This window comes from Chiloscyllium plagiosum, chromosome 34 (assembly GCF_004010195.1).
Source record: "Chiloscyllium plagiosum isolate BGI_BamShark_2017 chromosome 34, ASM401019v2, whole genome shotgun sequence".
Lineage (NCBI taxonomy): Eukaryota > Metazoa > Chordata > Chondrichthyes > Orectolobiformes > Hemiscylliidae > Chiloscyllium > Chiloscyllium plagiosum.
Window position 1 is genome coordinate 7,152,278 of NC_057743.1, and position 22,190 is coordinate 7,174,467.

Here is a 22,190-nt window from a genome sequence, read left to right on the forward strand (position 1 = left end):
AATGTTGTGAAACTTGAAAAGGTTCAGAAAAGATTTACAAGAATGTTGCCAGGGTTGGAGGATCTGAGCTACAGGGAGAGGCTGAACAGGCTGGGGCTGTTTTCCCTGGAGCGTCGGAGGCTGAGGGGTGACCTTATAGAGGTTTACAAAATTATGAGGGGCATGGATATGATAAATAGACAAAGTCTCTTCTTTGGGGTCAGGGAGTCCACAACTAGAGGGTATAGGTTTAGGGTGAGAGGGGAAAGATATAAAAGAGACCTAAGGGGCAACCTTTTCATGCAGAGGGTGGAATGAGCTGCCAGAGGATGTGGTGGAGGCTGGTACAATTGCAACATTTAGGAGGCATTTGGATGGGTATATGAATAGGAAGAGTTTGAAGGGATATGGGCCGGGTGCTGGCAGGTGGGACTAGATTGGGTTGGGATATCTGGTCGGCATGGACGGGTTGAATCGAAGGGTTTGTTTCCATGCTGTACATCTCTATGACTCTATGTAGAAATAGAAGTAGACCATTCAGCTTACTCTGTCATTCATTGAGATCATGGGCTGATTTGATAAAGGTCAACTGCATAGAATTAGAATCCCTACAGTGTGAAAAAAGGCCCTTCAGCCCAACAAGCCCACACCGATCCTCCAAAGAGTAACCCATCCAGAACGATTAATCTACCTGATTACTCTACATTTACCCTGACGAATGCACCTAACCTACACATCCCTGAACACTATGGACAATTTAGCATGGCCAATTCACCTAACTTGCACATCTTCGGATTGTGGGAGGAAACTGGAGCACCCAGAGGAAACCCACACACACACACACACACAGGGAGAATGTGCAAACTTCACACAGGCAGGTGCCCAAGACTGGAATCGAACCTGGGTACCTGGCATTGTGAGGCAGCAGGGCTAACCACTGAGCCACCATGCCACCCTGTAGTTTTGCCTATTTTCCCGTAACCCTTTATTTACTTACTGATGGGTGGAATGGTGGCTCAGTGGTTAGCACTGCTGCCTCTTAGTGCCAGGGACCTGGGTTCGATTCCAGCATTGGGCAACTGTCTGTGTGGAGTTTGCACATTCTCCCTGTGTTTGTGTGGGTTTCCTCTGGGTGTTCTGGTTTCCTCCCACGTCCAAAGATGCACAGGATAGGTGAATTGGCCATGCTAAATTGCTCATTGTGTTTAGGGATTTGTAGGGTAGGTGCATCACTCAGGGGAAATGTAGAGTAACAGGATAGGGGAATGGGTCTGGGTAGGATACTCTTCAGAGGGATGGTATGGACTTGTTAGGCCAAATGGCCTGTTTCCACACTGTAGGGATTCTATGATTCTTTGAATCTCAGCCTTGAATATACTTAATAACCCAATATCTGAAGTTCTAATTTGCCATAATTTCTTGAGACACCAAAAATCTGTCTATCCGAGTTTTAAATATATCAAAAGGTGATGCAATGACAACAGTCTGCAACAGTGAATTTGAAAGATTCACAAATCTTTGATGTTAAAGATACTCCTCATCCCATCCTCAATGACTTAATGTTTTTCCTGAGACTACACCCCCAGTGTCCTGGATTCCCTAGCTCTGTCAAACTCCATCATTTTCCTCTCATTCTTCTAATTTCCTGAAAGTATAGACCAAATGTTCTCAGCATCTCATCACACAACCCTCCTATCCCAGTTACAAGTCAACTGTTCCAACTCCAACGTAACTGTATCCTTCCTTGCTTAGAGAGACCAAAAGTAGACACCATAATCCAGGAATGGTATCACCAAAGACTCATAAAATTGAAGTAAGACTTCCTAATTCTTGTGTTCCAATCCCCTCACAACAAAAGCCAACTTTCTACTTGCCTTCCAAATTGCTTGATGTATCTTGAATCAGAGAACCACATAAGTTTATAATATGGAATGAGATCATCTGGCCCAGATGTGATCCAGGTAAGAAACAGCCCGCTAACTGAATCCCAGTTTTCAGCTTTCGATCTATAGTCTTGTCAGTAAAATTAAGTTTAAATGTATTTTTAAATGCTGTGAAGATTTCTGCCACCACAACTCTTTGAGGAGACATTTTACAGTACACAATCATAGATGGTTGCATTTCCTCTCACATCTCTCTAAATTTCCTCCATCTTACCCTCACAAAGATAGTTTGTTATAGACCTTTCAACCAAGGGAAATAGGAGCTACCTATTCATTTTAACTCCTCTCAATTTTATACACTTAGATTACTTCTCCTCTCATCCTTCGCTATTCTAAATTTAACAATCTATGGAAATGGTCTCTCCAATCATTCCCCCTAACTAAAATTCTCATGCAACATCTCTAGCAGGTCTCCTATGTATCCTCTCTAGTGCAATCACATTTTTCTTATAATGCAGAGAATGAACTGCACACAGTATGCCAATTGTAAGACTATAAGATTTGGAGCAGACAAAGGCTATTTTGGGCCCATCTGGGTATGCTCTGTCATTCAATTAGATCATGGCTGATCTGATAATCCCCGACTCCACCATCCTGCCTAAACCTTGATAACCTTAATGATTAGAGGTCTATTTATTTCATCTTTGAATGTTCCTAACAACAACACAGCCTCGACAGCTCGTCACAGCAAACAATTCCACAGATTCACCACCTTCAGAGAAAAAAAAATCCTTCTCCTGTTTACCTTTAATGGATAACTCCTTACTCTGATTTAGTGTTTTACACTGTTTTAGTGCATTATACAATTCCAACATAACCTTCCTACTCTGAGCGTATGTGTCTCAGCTAATAAGTTATGCGTTCTTAATCTGTTTGGCAAATGGTGGACATTTTCCCAACATCTCTCTATGCTCCTCTACATTTACTACTTATTTTCTATTTCGTTGTCTTTCTGCAAATGCTTTGTCTCATGGATTGAACTCTAAATGCCTCTGTTCTGCTCACCTGACTGGAGTCATAGAATCATACAGCGCAGAAAAGGCCCTTCAGCCCATCAAGTCTGCACCAACATTAACTACCACTGAAGGTTATTCCACTACCATTTACCATCTCTGTTATTTATCAAATACGTGGCTGATTTTGGTATCACCTGCAAACTTCTTGATTAAACCCCATACAGTGAAGTCAACATCTTTGATATACACCACAAACAGCAAGTGACTGTTGCCTTAGATCCCAAGGGCCTTTACCCTCATGAACACTCTAGCCAAGCTTTTGATTAGGTCCTAGTGGCAAAGTCTATGTAGACTACATAAAATGCATTATCCTCATCGAACCTCTTTATTACCTACTCAAAGAATTCAATCATGTTAATGAGACAAGACTGTGCCTTAACAAATCAGTGTTAACTGTCTTTGATTTCTTTCTTTTTAACTGAAGATGTAATATCTCATGCCTGCTCAAGTTAGACTCTATCTGCCAAATTGTTATCTACTCAATTAACCAGTCTAGTTTTCTTTGCAGCCTCTTTGTATCATCTTTAAAGCTTACACTGCCACTCAGCTATATACCAGCAAACTTAGCTGTATCAATCTTGGTAGGACTCTTCTGGGGCAGTAGCAGTGTCCCTGCCTCTGAACCAGGAGGCCCAGATTCAAGTCCCACCCACTCCAGAGCAGATTTCTGTATCAACATCTCTGAATGGGTTGAGTAGAAAATAAATTCAAGAAAATTGAAAAACAAAAAAAGAAATTTACACTTGGTCTCTTTGTCTAAGTCATTTATACAGATTAGAATTAGCTTAGGCCCCAGTCACTGATCTTAACTAATTAAAGCCTGCCTACTTGAAAATGTCCCATTCACTTTACTGTCTGCTCTAAAAGTCTTCCAACTTTGTTTAATATATCACCCTCAGCTCTATCAGCCTTTGGCTTTTATGAGACTTCTTTGGGAATGCCATGTGAAAGTCCAAGCATTCTACATCTGCTGACATCCTTTCAACTACCTCACTAGTTACATCCCCAAAAAATGCGAACAAATCTAATGTTCCTTTGTTAAAACTGTGCTGACTTTAATGGTAGGACATTTCTTTCCAAATGCACTGCAAAAACTTCATTAATCATCGGTTAAATCATTTCCCAATAACTGACACAAAAACAGAAATTGCTGGAAAAGCTCAGCAGGTCTGGCAGCATCTGTGGAGAGAAAGCAGAGTTAACGTTTTAGGTTAAATGACCCTGCCTCAGAACAGTTCTGAGAAAGGGTGGCTGGACCCGAAATTTTAACTCTTGGTTTCTCTCCACTGACACTGCCAGACCTGTTGAATTTTTCCAGCAAATTCTATTTTTGTTTACGATTTACACTGACCACAATTATTTTGGTTTTTATCCCAATAACTGACATCAGACTAACTGGCCTTTCTTTGATCATGGTTTTACATTTGTTACCTGCAAACTACTACCACAAGGCATAGAATGCCAACGTCTGCCTCTTTATAATTCACTTATATAAATCCTCTAGGATGGCTGCAAAGTCATAGCTTTGGAAAATGCTGCACGTTGTTATTATCTGCCCTCAGAAGAGTACATATTCCAGCAGATATTATTTCAATGGGAGTGTTAAATTTTAAATGGTTTACCATAACACTATTTTGAAACTCTGGTTTCATTATTGGATTGAGGATTGAACTTGCCAAACTTTCCCAAAAGCTTTGGAAGCTCTGGAAACTTCAACCTTGCCCAGCACGAGGTTTGTTAGAAATAAAAGCAGGAGTGCACTAAATTAGTGTTCTTGGTTGAACAGAAACTTACAATGAGAATGCTCCATTGAATAAACTACAGATTAACATTTAAATATCATCTCCCCTGATGGTATAGTGATTAAAAGCCTCACCCTGTGTGGTACTGAAGCTGATCTACACAGCTCAATAGCACTGTAGGTAACTCACTGCACCACTGGGATCATTTCCTCCCATGGTGATTTCTGGGGAATTTTCTGTGCTTTTTGTTGTATTTCTGAACCCACGTCAAATTACACACATCAGTTCAGCTCAGCGCATAGTAATTACCTGCACCAGGCATTGGTTTTGCTACATCACTGGACTAAAAATGATGACAAATTCCATCCACTGCAGACATGGGGGAAAGAAATCATTTCTCAAGGTGGAAAAAAAATAGTTTCTCCATGTTCATGCTATAAGTCATTTTTTATCAAGTGAACACTAACATTAGGTCACCATGCACCTCATTTATAATTTAGCCTTAGTTTTCAGCTACCTCATATCCCAGAAAATCAATAGGAATCATATTGCACTCCCTTGATGCACAATAGAGTAATGGAATTACTATGGCAGAAGGTCATCGTATCAGAGTTCATTGAAAAAGGACAGTTTCAATGAATAGATCAGTATCTTGTACGACTTGAAACCCTACACATGCTAAGTCTGGACAATATTCCACTTGACCAATAATAATCTTTTTCTAACCTGCCAATTATTAGGGACCCAAATGCTCAATTTTTGTTCATGAATATGTATGTCACTTTCAGCCTTATTCAGATTAAAACTGGTCCTGCCACAAAATTCAGCTTTATAGTTAGTGCCAATAATTTCAGTTAATTTGGTTCAAAAATGGTATCCACACTGTATACACATGCTCGTGCTCTAGTTTGTGGTGCCACTTTGGTGAGGTTGTTAACATGGAATGTTCAGAGTGTGTGCCAGAGGTATGTAGGATAAGCAGAATGTGATATCAATCAGTTTGCAACACTGAATTATGTCACAGCTCCAACTGTCAACCTCAGCAATCCAGTGACTTCCCTTTCTTAAACACTCCATAACGGTCTCTATTGTAGATTACATCAAGGTTAAAAATGTAAGATTTTGGTTTGATGAAGCAGAATGTGTTTATTTTCAGCTTGTTTTTGCTATGCCTGCGTGTGCTTACAAACAACACTTGAACTTTGGCCCCAGCTGAGAGGCTTTTAGAAGCAAGAAAGCCATGAGGTTGCTGAGGAGATAACTGCTGAGCATGGAACAAGGCTCTCAGCAAAAACTGGTGGGTTTTGGCTTCAAAAGTAAGTAAGCAAGAAAAACACTGACCTGGTGACTTTATTCAAAGAATTCAGTTCTAGGTTTAGAGAGAGAAAGAGTTATTCAAGAGAATTTGCACAAAATATGGAATAGATGCCAACAGAGTATCCACATATGTCTGGTAAGTGATGGTGTGTGACTGTCAGCAACACCTACTCTTGAACCAGTGGATCACATTGGTAGAGATATACTGAGAACGTGAGCTGTGATTTCTGCAGCCATTGCCAGAATAAAGAAGACCAGCCTTCCAGAGGTATGAGTACATTTAAAAGTCTATCAGTATGAAAGTCACACTTAAATGAAAAGATTAAGCTCCATTAAGTCTGGATAAGTTTAAGGCAGTAGCTTAGATCATTTAGAACCATTAATTTACTTGCTCAGTGTACCTATATAGTCTTTATCATTGTTTGTTTTGATCAAGTTTGTACAGTAAAAGTTCCATGATTGTACTGAATGACAGGCCGGGCTCGATGGGCTGAATGGCTGGATGAGTAATTTGTAATCAGTAAAGTATGTGAACAGTGGTGCTGTAGGTAGACAAGGCCCTTATTCTGAGTTGAAGTCTTCTGTCTGACCACTTATCCCCAGTCATTGCTGTTCTAACAACCCATTCCCTTGAGGCTGCAGCATGAGAGAAAGATGGAGAATAGACAGCGAAGAGAAGGGATAAGATGAGGACTACTTATGATTGTGAAGGTGACTATAGCCATTAATTTCTTCAAATGGAGAGCGGGTGACAGATCCCAGTTCACCATCCACTGATGCACAAGCAAGATGAGTGATTCTGATTTTTGTTTTGTCACTGACTAGACATATGGCTTTGTCAAGATACTAGACTTACCCATGATGTACGCATCATCAACTTCATACAGGTGGTTTTGCAGATGTCAAATGAAAATGCTGAAGCTACCACGAAAAATAGCAAAGGATTCCATTTGCGAAATAAGAGGGCAAGGATGATGTCAGCAGATTTGAAGGAGGGAGGGGAATCTATGCAGGGATTGAGAAATATCAACAATATCAGTCTGTGAGAGGACCAGGCAATTGGTCACAAGATGAGCCCAGAGGAGGCATGCAAGAGACAGGAGACCAACCAGGAAAGGTCATGAGTTCAGGTTTGTAGCACACTGTAGCATGTGAGGTAGTCTGGCCCAGTGGAAGCGAACAAAGCATTAGAGGCAATTGGTCAATTTTTTCAATCTTAGTGACAAAGACTCCATGAGCTCCTTGTTGTCAAAAGGTGAACATCAAGGAAACAAGGTAGAGGAACTGAAGAAGATGGTTTTTAGTAGATATTATATATTTTATAGCTCAGACCAATGCAGAGGTAACACTAATTGCAAAGACAATTTGTAATTTCTTGTCTCCACTGTAGAGTTCCGTTGTTCTGTGTATGAATTTGTGAGTCTGTTTACTATTGATGCTCAGTGTGCTTGATTATGTAAAAGGTTACTGGACCTGTAACATTTTCTCTTCTTTTTCTTCACAAATGTAGCCAAACCTGCTGAGTTTCTCCAGCAATTTCTGTTTTTGCATCAAATATTTTAGTTTGTTAAGAAGCCCTTGAGTTCTGATATGTATTAAGTTTACAGTTTTAAAAAAGGAACTTTTGATGCGACTGGCTTGTGAGAGAAGCCAGGCCACTACTACTCAGCTCCCCATCTTTGTTGGAAATTCATGACTATTGTGAGGCAAACTTGTAGATCACATTTCACCTCAACACATAGATTACAGCAAACAGAGAGAAAAAAATGTAAATTCAGTCACTTGTCAGGTCTGAAATATATATGCAGTAGGAAACTAAACCTGTTTTGGAGTAACACAGAACTCAATCTCCATCATGAGGCTTCAATTACCAGTCATTGCTGGGATAAATGATCATAATCCAATTAGCAATTTGGAGCAGCTATTGTTCATTTTGCCACTGGGTTCAGCAGTGAGCAATTAAAAAATGTACTTTCCTGATTCTACACCATTACCTGGAGCTCTGTAATGGTAAATATGTACTAGTCTTTTCTTGCTGGAGAACAAGGAAAAGGAAAAGGAGTAGCTGTGTATCTCACATGCAAGTGGGGTCACGAATGGGACCCAGTGATAAATGCAGCAATATATTGATCTGGAGTTGTATCTCAAGGAAAGGTGGTTGCAAATAGCACCCTGGAATATGAGAAAATACATGAAAATGTGAAGTACCATTAGTGGTCTTAAAGAGATTTTTTTAAAGTATTGGAAATGCACCTATAGACAAATTACACTGTGAATATAAAACGACAATTTCCATACATCACTTTGATTTGTTGCTTAAATGATGCCTTTCTACATATTGTGTTACGACTAAGGCTGGAGCAGAGCACGGATTCCTTTCTGCTCCACAGGTCATGAGAACATTTATATTTCACTAGGTTGATGATTTGGCTAATTACGTAGATCTCCGATGTTATCTCATTTAATATTAGTAACAAGGCAGCCTGGTTTCTTGCGTCAACAAAAAATAGCAACATAACTGAATAAAACTTACTTAAACAAACATGCTTATACTAGTTGTTTAAAAGTGTCTGCAAAGATAGATATAATTTATATTCCATTCCAAAATTAAAATGAGACAAACATAGCGAATGGACAAACTGTGATTTGAACACCAAAATAGATCAAACAGCAAATGTGATCAAGTCAGATTCCACAGATTTCTCCAACCAATACTATTAGTAACACAGTGGGGGTTGACAAATTTCATTAAAACATGACAAGAATCAAAATGCTCACTTTTGATGGTCTGGCCTTGAAACTCCCTCAAGAACCATTTTACAGTGGACTGCCATGATAACTACTCACATTCTGGTAGTTCACCTTTGTTCCCTTGGTCTGCAGACCCTGGATTCTGGAAACTGCGCTCTAACACTGACAGGCACAACTCTAGCTGTTCACAAATCCAGTACTGTCCCCCTGTTTGCTTGCTTTCTTTTGTGAGCTCTGATTATCGGCAGCACGGTGGCTCAGTGGTTAGCACTGCTGCCTCACAGCACCAGGGACCCAGGTTCGATTCCAGCCTCGGGCATCTGTCTATGTGGAGTTTGCGCATTCTCCCAGTGTCTGCGTGGGTTTCCTCTGGGTGCTCTGGTTTCCTCCCACAATCCAAAGATGTGCAGGTCAGGTGAATTGGTGATGCTAAATTGCCCGTAGTGTTAGGTGCTTTAGTCAGAGGGAAATGGGTCTTTGTGGGCTACTCTTCAGAAGGTCGGTGTGGACTTGTTGGGCCAAATGGCCTGTTTCCACACTGTAAGGAATCTAATCTAATTTAATCCTGTTCAGTTGCACTCACCAATTACTGCTTATGGCCTTTTAACTCCTAATTTAAACAAAAAAAAATTGTTTAACATATTTTCCTAATCAACCTGTACAGAAATGTTACTGCACACCTCTGGAGCAGGTGGGACTTAATTCTGGGTCGTCTTGTCCAGAGGTTGGGACACCACCACTGCACCACAAGAGCCTACTCTCTACTGTAGTATTAGTGGCAAATGGATTCATCCGAGACCCAACTCTAATACTTTGTTGCATGGCTGTATAGTGCTATCCCAGTACTCTTGGCCTTTCATTCAGCCCCAACAGTATGTAACCAGTGTAAATCAGCAACTTTCTCAGTGCTCCAGTTAAACAGCTGTTCTGTTCATGGAGTCTGATTCTGCCTCTTGTTTTCTAACTCCAACTGTGACCCAAGAATTTCTCTCCAGTGATCCCTGAATTACATGGAGTGATCTACCAAAAGGCTTGTAATTAACTCTGACCTAGTGAGAACCAGCAGTGTAAGCCAAATTTAGCAACTTGGAACTTTCTGCTTTCAGAATGTTACAGTTCATAGATTTCCGATTCCCACACAGATCAAACAGAAATCAAGGTCATCAGATTTGCCAAAGATTTAATGCATTACAGGATTTATTTCTTTAGTTTGATCCAGCCCTCTCCTTAAACTTCTCAGGATACCAGTCATAGAGTCATAGTCATAGAGAGGTACAGCATGGAAACAGACCCTTCGGTCCAACCCGTCCATGCTAACCAGATAAACCAACCCAATCTCGTCCCACCCGGCAGCACCTGGCCCATATCCCTCCAAACCCTTCCTATTCATATATCCATCCAGATGCCTCTTAAATGTTGCAATTGTACCAGCCTCCACCACTTCCTCTGGCAGCTCATTCCACACACGTACCACCCTCTGCAGGAAAAAGTTGCCCCTGAGGTCTCTTTTATATCTTTCCCCTCTCACCCTAGAACTATGCCCTCCAGTTCTGGACTCCCCGACCCCAGGGGAAAGACTTTGTTTATTTAACCTATCCATGCCCCTCATAATTTTGTGAACCTCTATGAGGTCACCTCTCAGCTTCTGATGCTCCAGGGAAAACAGCCCCAGCCTGTTCAGCTGCTCCCTATAGTTCAAAATGTGTTGCTGGAAAAGCGCAGCAGGTCAGGCAGCATCTAAGGAACAGGAAAATCGACGTTTCCTGAAGAAGGGCTTATGCCCGAAACGTCGATTCTCCTGTTCCTTGAATGCTGCCTGACCTGCGCTTTTCCAGCAACACATTTTCAGCTCTGATCTCCAGCATCTGCAGCCCTCACGTTCCCTATAGTTCAAACCCTGGCAACATCTTTGTAAATCTTTTCTGAACCCCTTCAAGTTTCACAACATCTTTCCGATAGGAAGGAGACCAGAATTGCACACAATATTCCAACAGTGGCCTAACCAATATCCTGTACAGCCGCAACATGACCTCCCAACTCCTGTACTCAATACACTGAACAATAAAGGAAAGCATACCAAATGCCGCCTTCACTATCCTATCTACCTGCGACTCCACTTTCAAGGAGCTATGAACCTGCACTCCAAGGTTGCTTTGTCCAACAATACTCCCTAGGAACTTACCATTAAGTCCTGCTAAGATTTGCTTTCCCAAAATGCAGCATCTCACATTTATCTGAATTAAACTCCATCTGCCACTTCTCAGCCCGTTGGCCCTAAAACAGGTGGCTTCTGTTGTATATAATCCTGCAAGATTGTTAACGGATGTCTCAAATGAATTTGTTTCTAGCAGTGCCCAATATCCACACACCAACATCTACCTACCAGCAGAGGCATCAACAAGATACCAATCAACAGCAGAAAGCACAGGCTGACTATTCTCCAGCAATCTAACTCTGTGGTACTGAGGTGTTTAATGCTGCAATACTTCATTGGTTGTAAAGTGTGGGTCGTTCTGAAGTTGTGAAAGATGCCATTTAAATGCAAGCTCATTTTATTTATTCCCATATGACATCAGAATATTACCTACTAAATTATTACAGACGAGAAACCATAAAGGAAAACTTATTTATGTCTTCAATTAATATCGAGCAGTGCCTTATCACCTGAGCCACTTGATGAACTATGATATTGTTTTTAAATCAAATAAAATAAGAGTGAACCGGGATTAAAGGAACCTAGAGACATGAAAAGCTACTAGAGTTTAGACTACAGTATACCTGTGGAGCAATGGAATGGTCAGCACTGAAGGTCTGGAATTTAAATGGGATGTAGACAGTCTCCTTTGGTCGTAGGTAGAGCTGAGGACTCTGTACTCCTCCTTCAACATGGAACATGTCCTCCTCCAGCGGTGTCAGTGTTTTTGTGAGGTTCTTGAAGTATTTCCATTCTCTGCTGTTCACAATGACGCTGGAACAGATACAAATCAGACACTCAACATCCATACTGAAGAAGGAAGAGCCTCGTTGTTAAAACTTATTATTGCAGAATACGAAGCAGAAAAGAGAACAATAAAGAGAGTGATCTCCATAGACCTGATCTATTGTCTGCTATGAACATCTATTATTAACACCAACTCTTCATCTACCGTATGTCACTTCTCCACTCCCGACAGCACTCCTATTATCTTTCCCATCTGTTCTACTTGCTCTTCCTCCCCTTCTTTCACTACAGCGTAAAAACAATCACTCTTCCAGCACCTTCCAGACCAGCTAGAGAGTGATCTCCATAGACCTGATCTATTGTCTGCTATGAACATCTATTATTAACACCAACTCTTCATCTACCGTATGTCACTTCTCCACTCCCGACAGCACTCCTGTTATCTTTCCCATCTGTTCTACTTGCTCTTCCTCCCCTTCTTTCACTACAGCGTAAAAACAATCCAGCACCTTCCAGACCAGCTGAGTTTTTCCAGCACTGTCTGTTTTTATTTTAAAAAAAAGCGCGTTGTAATTTCTTATTGTCTTGAACTCGCTTGCAACCCAGAGCAATGGGATGAAAATCTTCATTGATATTTGTCCTTAAGCGCCCTTTGTAAAATTTGTCAAGCAGTCTCAGTCCAATTTTGTAGTGAACATGACTATTCCCAATCAGCAGCCCCACTCAAAGACAAACATGAGGAATATTGGTGCAGTGGTGGGGACATGTGATCTCCTGAGGTTGAAGCAGGCTGACATGAGTGAGGCACAGGCAAGGGCACTTTGGTTTGTATCCAGCAGCATTGGTCCTGAAATTGTGTGTTTCCCAATCACATATTGATGGGAGACTTTCTTTCATCTTCTCATTGCTATGGAAAGACATTTCCACATGAAAGAGAAGGGGAGAGAGCAATCACAAATCAATGTTACAGTTCCTAGGACAGGAGAGGTGTTTGAAGAAGCCTGAAGGTGGGCCATTTGTCTATTTATCCAACAGCTAGGACAAGATAGCTGATCCAAAAAAGGAATAAAAATGGGAGGACATTCTCTCCAGCAATATTCAACACATTTACAGCAGGAAAATTCAAACCTTTGGTCAAGGGAAACTGTCCTAATCTGTGACTTGCTCATGGGGAATTCTCACAGCCCAGTCGTCACATTATTAATTTTTAAGCATTTCCTCTGTCTGTCGCTTGGTCCCTTCAATCCCAATTCCAACTTTAGGCAAGAAAGTGGTATAGTAAATTCAAGGACTATGGAACCAAAGATCTGCTGAGGGTCAAAGGGGAGCAGAAGGAGAGCTGGGAGTGAGTCGCAATCTTGTTGCCCATAATGCACTGCCGTCACAGACAGTAACACTGAGTGTCAGTCTTTGTCCACTTGTGCAACAAGCAGTATACCTGAGTTCTGGATGTTCGCACTCAATGGTTATTGTGTGTTGAACACTGTAGGGATTTTTCAGAGAAAATTCAAAAAATTCAGCATTTCCAAGTGTGGCATATAAGGTGTACTGTGTGGTGATGGCCTGGGATAACATCCTGCTGATACTTTCCGATTTAATCCGCTCCCGGTACGCATTGATGATCTGCAAGTCTCTCTCATGGTGCTTTCGCTCCTCGTGTTTAGTCTGGAAAAAGAACACACACGTTATCAAGTGTGGACATCGCTTTGGCAGACAGATTGCAAATGAGTGAAATTGTGAGCTTACACCATTCCTTGATCTCTCAGTAACGTCACACCCAATCCATAGGTTCACTTGCTAGTTGGCAACTCTGACATGGTATTGACAAGGGCTTAGAAAAGGACATTCACCTACTCTTTTGCCAGAAGTAAGCTTGCAAATATTCATAATCAATAAATATATTCTAGAATCTCAACTAATAATTAGCTATCTAGTCCTAAATCGCAAGCAAACAAGGGAAAATGAGAGAGAAAAAAGAGAAGGGAAGAAATATTACAATTCATTGTTGAAGCCAAACTGCATCAACTACTGAGAGAAAAAATAACTGCCAAACTAAAAGAAAATGATTCTCTTTGATGTTACTTTTGAAATGACTAGCAATGCATATAAAGGTCATTACTCTTGAGAACTATCATTCTATGGTTTGTGTGGTGAAGGTGCACCCACAACACTGTTTATAAGAAATTCCATGTTTTTGTCACAGTGACAATGAGTGTATAGCAGTATATTTCCAAGTCAAAATGATGTGTGATTTGGATTGGAATTTGGAGATGATAGTGCTCCCACTGACCTGCTGCCCTTGCTTTTATAGATGGGATGGTCATGGAGTTAGAAAGTTTTGAGAAATATGCCTTGGCAAGTTGCAAGAACACAAAACAGGCACAGTTCACTGGCACTGCAGGTGTAATATCGGCTCTTCATACTTAATGGTGTCAATTTTCTTGAGCCTTGTTTAGAGCTGTACACATCCAGACAAGTGGAGAATAATTATTCTGTTCTGATGCAAGATTATGTACCTGAAACATTAACTCTTAATTTTTGTGGATGGCACGGTGACTCAGTGGTTAGCACTGCTGCCTCACAACGCCAGGGACTCAGGTTCAATTCCCACCTTGGGTGACTATCTGTGTGGAATTTGCACATTCACCCCATGTCTGCAGGGGTTTTCTCTGGGTGCTCCGGTTTCCTCCCACAATCCAAAGATTGTGAAGGGCAGGTGAATTGGCCAGGCTAAATTGCTCATAATGTTCGGTGCATTAGTCAGGGGTAAATATAGGGTAGGGGAATGGTTCTGGGTGGGCTACTCTTCAGAGGGTAGGTGTGGACTTGTTGGGCCAAATGGCCTGTTTCCATACTGTAGGGAATCTAATCAAATCTTGTCAGACAGCCATAGCTCTCAATCAAGCTGGGACTTGGGTACAGATTAATGAATGTTTTGAATAAGAAGATTAACTGAGAGGCCAGACATCCATTATTCTAATATCAGCTCCTGCTTGATTGACAGTGAACGGCTGTTTGATTCTGTGCTATCAATTTCACAATGTTTGTTAACATTTTCAATACTGGCAATTTCAGCTTAAAACTTTATAGAGTCTGGATGATTGATGCTTTTATTGCCATGTGTTGGAAAGGCATCTTTTTTTTAATAGAGTGGAAATTTTTCAATGAATGACTATTTTTTGAAAGTTTTGTTTTAACACATTCTACTGTCACAACAGTATGTATTGCTTCTGTACAATATTTAGTGAGCGTATGGGCATGGGAGATCAGGGGGATCATGGGATTGTTTGGAGGAATATAGCTCGGTATGGAAGGCATGAGGGATCATGGGAGTTGTTTGGAGCTAGTGGACATGAGGTAGAATAGGTGGGGGTGAGGAGGTAGTGTAATGGTTGAGGAGGTATGAGGGCTAGAGGACTACTTTTTATTATTGAGACCATGTTCCACAACACTGAAGTAGATCTTTTAAACAACTTAACCTGGAACATTTGGCCAAAAGAAGATGCCTGACCTGGAAATTTTCCTGACTCCCACTACCCCCTTCGAGGATGAGAATCCAGGCTAATGTTTACATGGGCCTTCATCGGAATGATCAACTAATTGGAGGCATTCTCTGGAAATGTGTCCATATTTGCGCAGGGGCTCCTGAGAGAGATGTCAATACTTACAGTAAAGATTAAAATCCTCTCCTGTAGGTAACACACCAGTGATAGAGAAATATATCACTTGTGTGTTACTGGATCAGAGATAAATATGTTAATAAAGACTTGAAAATCCATAACCACAATCTATCAACTTATGGCACATTTAGTCTGTGCTGACTATCATGCAACTTCATCAAATTTCCAAACATGACAATTGTCATAAAGAAGATTAGCTGAGTATTCAGGCAAGGGATCTACTGCTATAAATAATTGGGCTTTCTCACACTATTTACAAATCAAATAAAAGGCAGGAATATTATGGGGAAAGTGAGGACCGCAGATGCTGGAGATCAGAGTCGAGAGTGTGGTACTGGAAAAGCACAGCAGGTCAGGCAGCATCCTTCATCAGGAAGGAGGCTTGTGGGTCGGAGCTGAGAGATAAATGGGAAGGGGATGGGACTGGGGGGAGGTAGCTGGGAAAGCGATAGATGGATGAAGGTGAGGGAAAAGGTGATAGGTCAGAGGGGGCAGTGATGGATGGGTCCGGAGGGCAGTGTCAAGTTGGAGGCTTGGACTGAGATAATGTGAGGGGAGGGGAAATGAGGAATATTGTGTTTGGATCAAAATGCGTACATTGGCCCAATAAAAGTTAACCAGGGAGTTGGATACATTGTGTGATGGATACTTTATCCGCATCTAACGTACATTTCAAAGCACAGTTATACAGACAAAGCATACTGCCAGCAGCTTCCCTGAGATGAAAACTTCAGTGGGTCCTCAGTCGTCTGACCCATATGCCTAGATGCAGGACTGATATCACATCAGTTGCCTGATCAGCTGCCTGACCAAAGTAAGAAGGAAGGAGAAAATAATCAGTTTAACTTTGTGGTGATGACATTTTGTGAAGCTGAGTAATAAGTTAAGAACCACTGACTGCACGTACACACACACACATCCTGCTCGTCCCCCCCCCAACCCCCCGAGATTTTGTTCACAGCGCAGCATCAGGGAATTATCTTTTAGATAAGTATGCATTTTAATAGCGAATTACATTACTCATTACTTGATGAGTATGTTACGAGAGTAGTCAGTGGCCCCCAATGGCAATATGACTGGGTGAGGAATCCAGAGGCCCAGGCTAATGCTCAAACATGAGCATTAAATCCCACCACAACAGCTGAAGGAACTTAGATTAATTAAACCTGGAATTGAGAGCTTGTTTTGGTAACAATAACCATGAAACGATCATTCATTGCTACAAATCCATCTGGTTCATTAATGTCCTTTAGGTAATGAAACTTGCTGTTCTTATCCAGCCTGGCTGATACGTGACACAAGACCCACAGCAATGTGATTGATTCTTAACTACTCTCCAAAATACTCTAGCAAGACAGCAGCAAGGCCTCATCTGGATACTGTGTCTAGTTCTGGTAGTCCTGTTATAGGAAGAATACTATGACACTGGAAAGGGTTTAGATTTACCTGGATGTTGCTGGCAATGGAGGAATGGGACTTCTTTCACTGCAGCACAGGAGGTTGAGGGGTGACGTTATACAGATTTATAAAATCATGAGGGGCACAGATATGGTGAATGGCAGGTGTCTTTTCCCTCGGATGGAGGCTTTCAAGGCTCGGAATATATTGTTAAGATAAGAGGAGCAAGATTTATAAAGGACATGAGGGACTTTTTTTTTTTACAGAGTAGTTCATGTGTGGAATGAACTTCCAGAGATGGTGGATGTTGGTACAGTTGCAATGTTTAGAAGACATTTGGATAAGTACATGAATAAGAAATGTTTGGAGGGATATAGGCCAAGCACAGGAAGGTGGGACCAGATTAGTTTGGGATTATGGTCAGGTTTGACTGTTTGGACCAAAGGGTCTGTTTCCATACAGTATGACTCTTTGACTATGACATGGAATGCAAGGACAATTAACAACAATCAATAGTGGCCCAGCCAGTTATGCCCATTTCCTTTTCAGATGCATTTTACTTTCCATTGTTGGTCAAACTTAAACATGAGCATCGTACCAAAACGTGGGTCTTCGATTTAAGATCGACACCGGACTCCAGCTGTCGAACAGCCATCATCCTCCGCAGCTTCCGTTTCCGAAGGATATCCGCGTCACTATCTAGATCTTGTTGTCCAAAGTTGTCAATTCGTGCTCTGGAGAAAAGGACAGAAGCCAGCTCACTGTCCAAGTCTACCATTCGTTGTGCTCTATACATGTTTAAAGCTAAAAAAGAAAGAGAAGACAAATTTTAAGATAACTTACAGAAAACCCAGAAGGGAGAGAGGAGGCTTTACCTTTTTAAAGGCAAGCTGTCATGATCCATACTGAGCTGCTTGGTTGGGTGCTGAAAGAAGATACAAGAATAATTTCCAGAAAAGGACATATTTGCACCACTGGGGAAAACCAGGGAATGAGACTAATTAGATAGCTGTTTCAACACAGGGTAGGCTAAATTGTCATCATCTCTACTGTCGGATTCTGAGAGTTATTAGAATTATCAGACCAAATTATAACAAACTCACATCTTCAGATTTCTCACACTCTGCAGCTGTAATTTTACAGCAAATTTCAATGGGAATTCCCAATGTCATTGAAGTTCTGGGAGACTGAAAGACTGCAGACCTGACAATATCTGAAGCAGGGTGGGGCAGGGGAGAGAAATCATCATTGCACCCAAGGAACGTCGTCAAGGTTTGATACGTCAGCTGCTATGATGAGGGACTCTCAAACCGTCTTATCACACTTTATATTGTGGCATCATTTGCAAAGAAGCATTTTCCAACAACATTCTTCATGGACCTGGCACTTCCATTGTATTCTTCCTCTTCTGTCTTCTCAGGGCGAGTAGCACATGAGGCAGATAAAGCGCGGTGGCTCAGTGGTTAGCACTGCTGCCTCACAACACCAGGGACCCAGGTTCCAATCCACCCTTGGACAACTATCTGTGTGGAGTTTGCACATTCTTCCCGTGTCTACATGGGTTTCTTACGGATGCTGTAGTTTACTCCCACAATTCAAAGGCGTGCAGGTCAGGTGAATTGGCCATGCTAAATTGCCCATAGTGTTCAGGGATCTGTAGGTTAGGTGCATCAGTCAGAGTAATGGGGAATGGGTTTGGATGGGATACTCTTCGAAGGGTCGGTGTGGACATGTTGGGCTAAAGGGCCTGTTTCCACACTGTAGGGAGTCTGTATGTTTATGTCTGTTTCTATTGCCAGATTTTCCTGGAACAGGTCTCTAGCCTGTTGCCAGAGGCTGTAGCACCACAGCCAGCAGAACAGACCAAGAAACTCTCCCATTCTTACTAGCTGCCACAGGCATATCAGAAGGAGTGACAGGCTGATGATCAACTTGCTTGTCCACGTAATGAACATGCCTTTCATGACCAATGAGTCCAAGAAGCTCTCATTCAGAGGAGGAACAGTATCCACTGCATCACCTTCCTTCAAGGTGTGTTGAACTAACGGTAGTTGCTTCTCTGAAAATTTGGGCATCTAAATTGTAAATATTCCCATGTCACAGGGCGTAAGTTTACACTTCACTATTTTTAGCTCCAAAGGAGGCAATACAGAAGAGATGGCTGATAATCTTAAAACAAACTTTCTTACCTTGATCTAATTTTACCGAGTTATTTTGTCTTAAGTAAAGTATGCAGATATTGTAGAGTATACAATTAACATTTAACTAAAATTTGAATGATACTTATGAGTTATTAAGAAAGTCATTTCAGATAATAGAAATAACCTAGGAATCTTTGTAAAAGAGTATTATTTTCTCAGTAATTCATTGAAGAGGTGGATAATTCATGCGGAGATAACATGGGACATCGGGCCACTGAAATACCCACGCAGAATGTAGTAACACTGAATAGATCTCAGGCAAATGCCTTCAATGCAGCAGGAACTGGAGCAAATTACAGACCTGCTGCCTGGACAAATATCGAGGTTAGTGAATAACTTGCCCTTTTAAGAATTTGCTTGATTTCTGTTCATGAAAAACACAGGGAAAGGAGAGAAAGAGGGAAGTGTGTCTGTGTGTGTTTCTATACCTGTGTGCATGTGCACATGTGGACTTGTATGTCTAAGAGATGGCATGTCATATGTGGAAAAGTGATAGTGTAAGAATGACTGCAAGAGAGCAAAGTAAATGCTGCAGGGACAGGGAGAAGGAAGGGGAGAACGAGTGAAAGAGTGATGAGCTACTAGAATAGGTGTTTAGCCAAGGTGGTCAGTGAAAGGATCATGAAATATTCACAACACCTTTTCAAAAAACTTGGTATTCTCCCTGTCTGATACATCATACAACCAAACAAGTGTGGACATCTTATCTCACTATTGTTTCTGTTAGCTAATTATGTATAAAAATGTTTGACGTGTTTCTTTACCAAAACAGTCACCTCAAAACACGTCTAGGCAATTAACTGCGGATGAAGCATTGTGAAATGTTTCTGAGGGACGAGGTCATTGGGGTCCAGCTTGCTTGGGACAACAGGTTTTCGAAGACAAACAGGATAAAAGAGCACTATGACTTTATCTTTCATTCAAAATGTCTGATCATTGACCACAAGTAATAAGAGACAGCTGCAACATTGACCATGAGCAATTAACTTCAGTGTTCATTGTAATAACCATAGACAAAGGCTTTGATTAACACTCTCACCCACTTTTGATTCAACCAGTAGGTTATCAATAAGGAGGAGCTAAGTATCCCTTCTGAAAGAGACACCACTGGTATTTCACTACTGGCACCATAAGCAAAGCAAAAACTTTAAAACAACAAAGTTAATGAGATTAAAGTGACAACATGAGGAGTGAATTCCAGTCTCAATTGTGTCCACCAGGCTGGGCTGGCCTGAAGCTGACCTGCAGATACAATTGTGGATGTGTAGGAAAATACAGGCAGCACTGAAGACATAATTGTGACGCTGGCCACGATGTGAGGTCCATCGACAGGCAGCATGGGTTTAAAATGGAAAGGAAGAAAGGGTAGGCCCAAGATTGACTCTTTCATTTGAAAATGGTCACATACTCAGAGAAAGAGTCAACAGTAAATGCTGATTTACATGTGAACCCTATTCTGTGTTTTGCGATCACTTGGCCCACCAGCATCCAACACCGATCTATTATATTCTGTCCTCAGGAATGTCATCACAAAGCACACAATTATATGAGGTAAGAGGGTTCCATGACTAATTTGGCACTGCCAGCAATTGAAAGCTGCCAGCCTCCGACTTGTGGGCAGTGTTTCCATTCCCCAGGTTCCTAAATCCCAGTTCTGATCAATTCAGTGTTGGACAGGCATCTAATCTCATCGGGGAGGAAGTGAGCACTGCAGATGCTGGAAATCAGAGTCAAAGAGTGTGGTGCTGGAAAAGCATAGCAGGTCAGGCAGCATCCGAGGAGCAGGAGAATCGCTGTTTCGAGCATAAGCTCTTCATTATGAAGCTCCTGATGGAGGACTTATGCCCGAAATGTCAACTCTCCTGCTCCTCCAATGCTGCCTGACCGGCTGTGCTTTCCCAGCATCACACTCTTCAAATCTAATCTCATCGGGCCTGCCCCTATGGAGGTAACACAGGAACCCTGTCAAATCTTCAACTGCTGTAGAATATGGGAACCCCAGCACAGGAATAAAATGTTGGTCAAAGTATGAGAAGATCAACAACTTTCTAGAGCTGGTTTAAAGGCAAGCAAGGTGCAAGCCAAGAAATTTGTCTGGAGTGATAGATATGACATATGGTGCCTGGGTTCCATTCCATTTTTTTAGATTACATTAGATTAGATTTTACCACGCAGACACGGGGAGAACGTGCAAACTCCACACAGTCAGTCGCCTGAGGCAGGAATTGAACCCAGGTCTCTGGCACTGTGAGGCAGCAGTGCTAACCACTGTGCCACCGTGCCGCCATTGAAATGAATATAACTGGACGCCAGATGTTTCACTGACCAGGGGGGCAGACCCCAATACCAATCATTTGGGTCACTGCCAAAAATAAGTTTCTACCCATCTACCTCCTATCCTGAACCACAAAGCTAATTCTTTTATGGAATAGAGTATTTGCCTATGCAGTGCATAAATACAGTCAGTTCAATATGTTCCACTATTGAGGATCTTGTGTTTACTGGAAGCATTCTGCTCTGACCCATATGAGAGAACAGGCTAACCAAAAGCTGAGCCGATACTTACCACTGAGTTTTTTCGGACTTCTTGTAGACAGGCTCCCACCAGAAAAACCACTGGTTCCATCCTGTGAGGAGATGATCCTTGACTCAGGAACAGGAATCGGATTCTTTGCTGTCCGCTTAGGGTGGTGACCTTGTGGTGACAAAACATGCAGCAATGTCATCAAGTGTTTCACGTTAACTTGTGCGACATGAATATGAGAAATGATGTTTGACAGAAAAGAGCTTATTTACTTATTTTAGAACGACATTCCATTCTTGATATGGCCCTTAACTGTTGAGAATAGGACACTTCTGAGTTCAAGTCATGTTTGAGGACAGCTTACCCTGAGGGTGGAATGTGGGTGAGTAAATACCTAAAATAAACCTGACATTACATTAAAGTGGATTGAACCAAAGGATGAGTCAGCTTGTTGCCATGAGCTACTAAATTGGACATGGAAGATGGATCTATCCTTGAGACAATGCCTTTGCTTTTCATATTTTTGCTTCTTTCTCAAAAATCCACACAGAACAACTGAGCTAATGATCCAGGCGAGGGTGAGGACCGCAAATGCTGGAGATCAGAGTGAAGATTAGAGTGGTGCTGGAAAGGCACAGCAGGTAACCTGCTCCTTGATGCTGCCTGACCTGCTGTGCTTTTCCAGGATCACTCTAACC

General features: G+C 41.7%; 1 protein-coding gene across 1 annotated transcript in view; it reads right to left on the reverse strand.

Moving 5' to 3' along the window:
- The window catches only part of nphp4 (nephronophthisis 4), a 431,885-nt gene that overhangs the window by 38,955 nt on the left and 370,740 nt on the right, over positions 1 to 22,190 (reverse strand). The window contains exons 19-22 of the mRNA XM_043675534.1: positions 21,535 to 21,663; positions 17,366 to 17,571; positions 13,128 to 13,354; positions 11,527 to 11,716 (exon numbers count right to left, since the gene is read on the reverse strand). Of these exons, the coding sequence (XP_043531469.1) occupies positions 11,527 to 11,716; positions 13,128 to 13,354; positions 17,366 to 17,571; positions 21,535 to 21,663 (752 nt within the window). The remainder of the gene's footprint in view (positions 1 to 11,526; positions 11,717 to 13,127; positions 13,355 to 17,365; positions 17,572 to 21,534; positions 21,664 to 22,190) is intronic.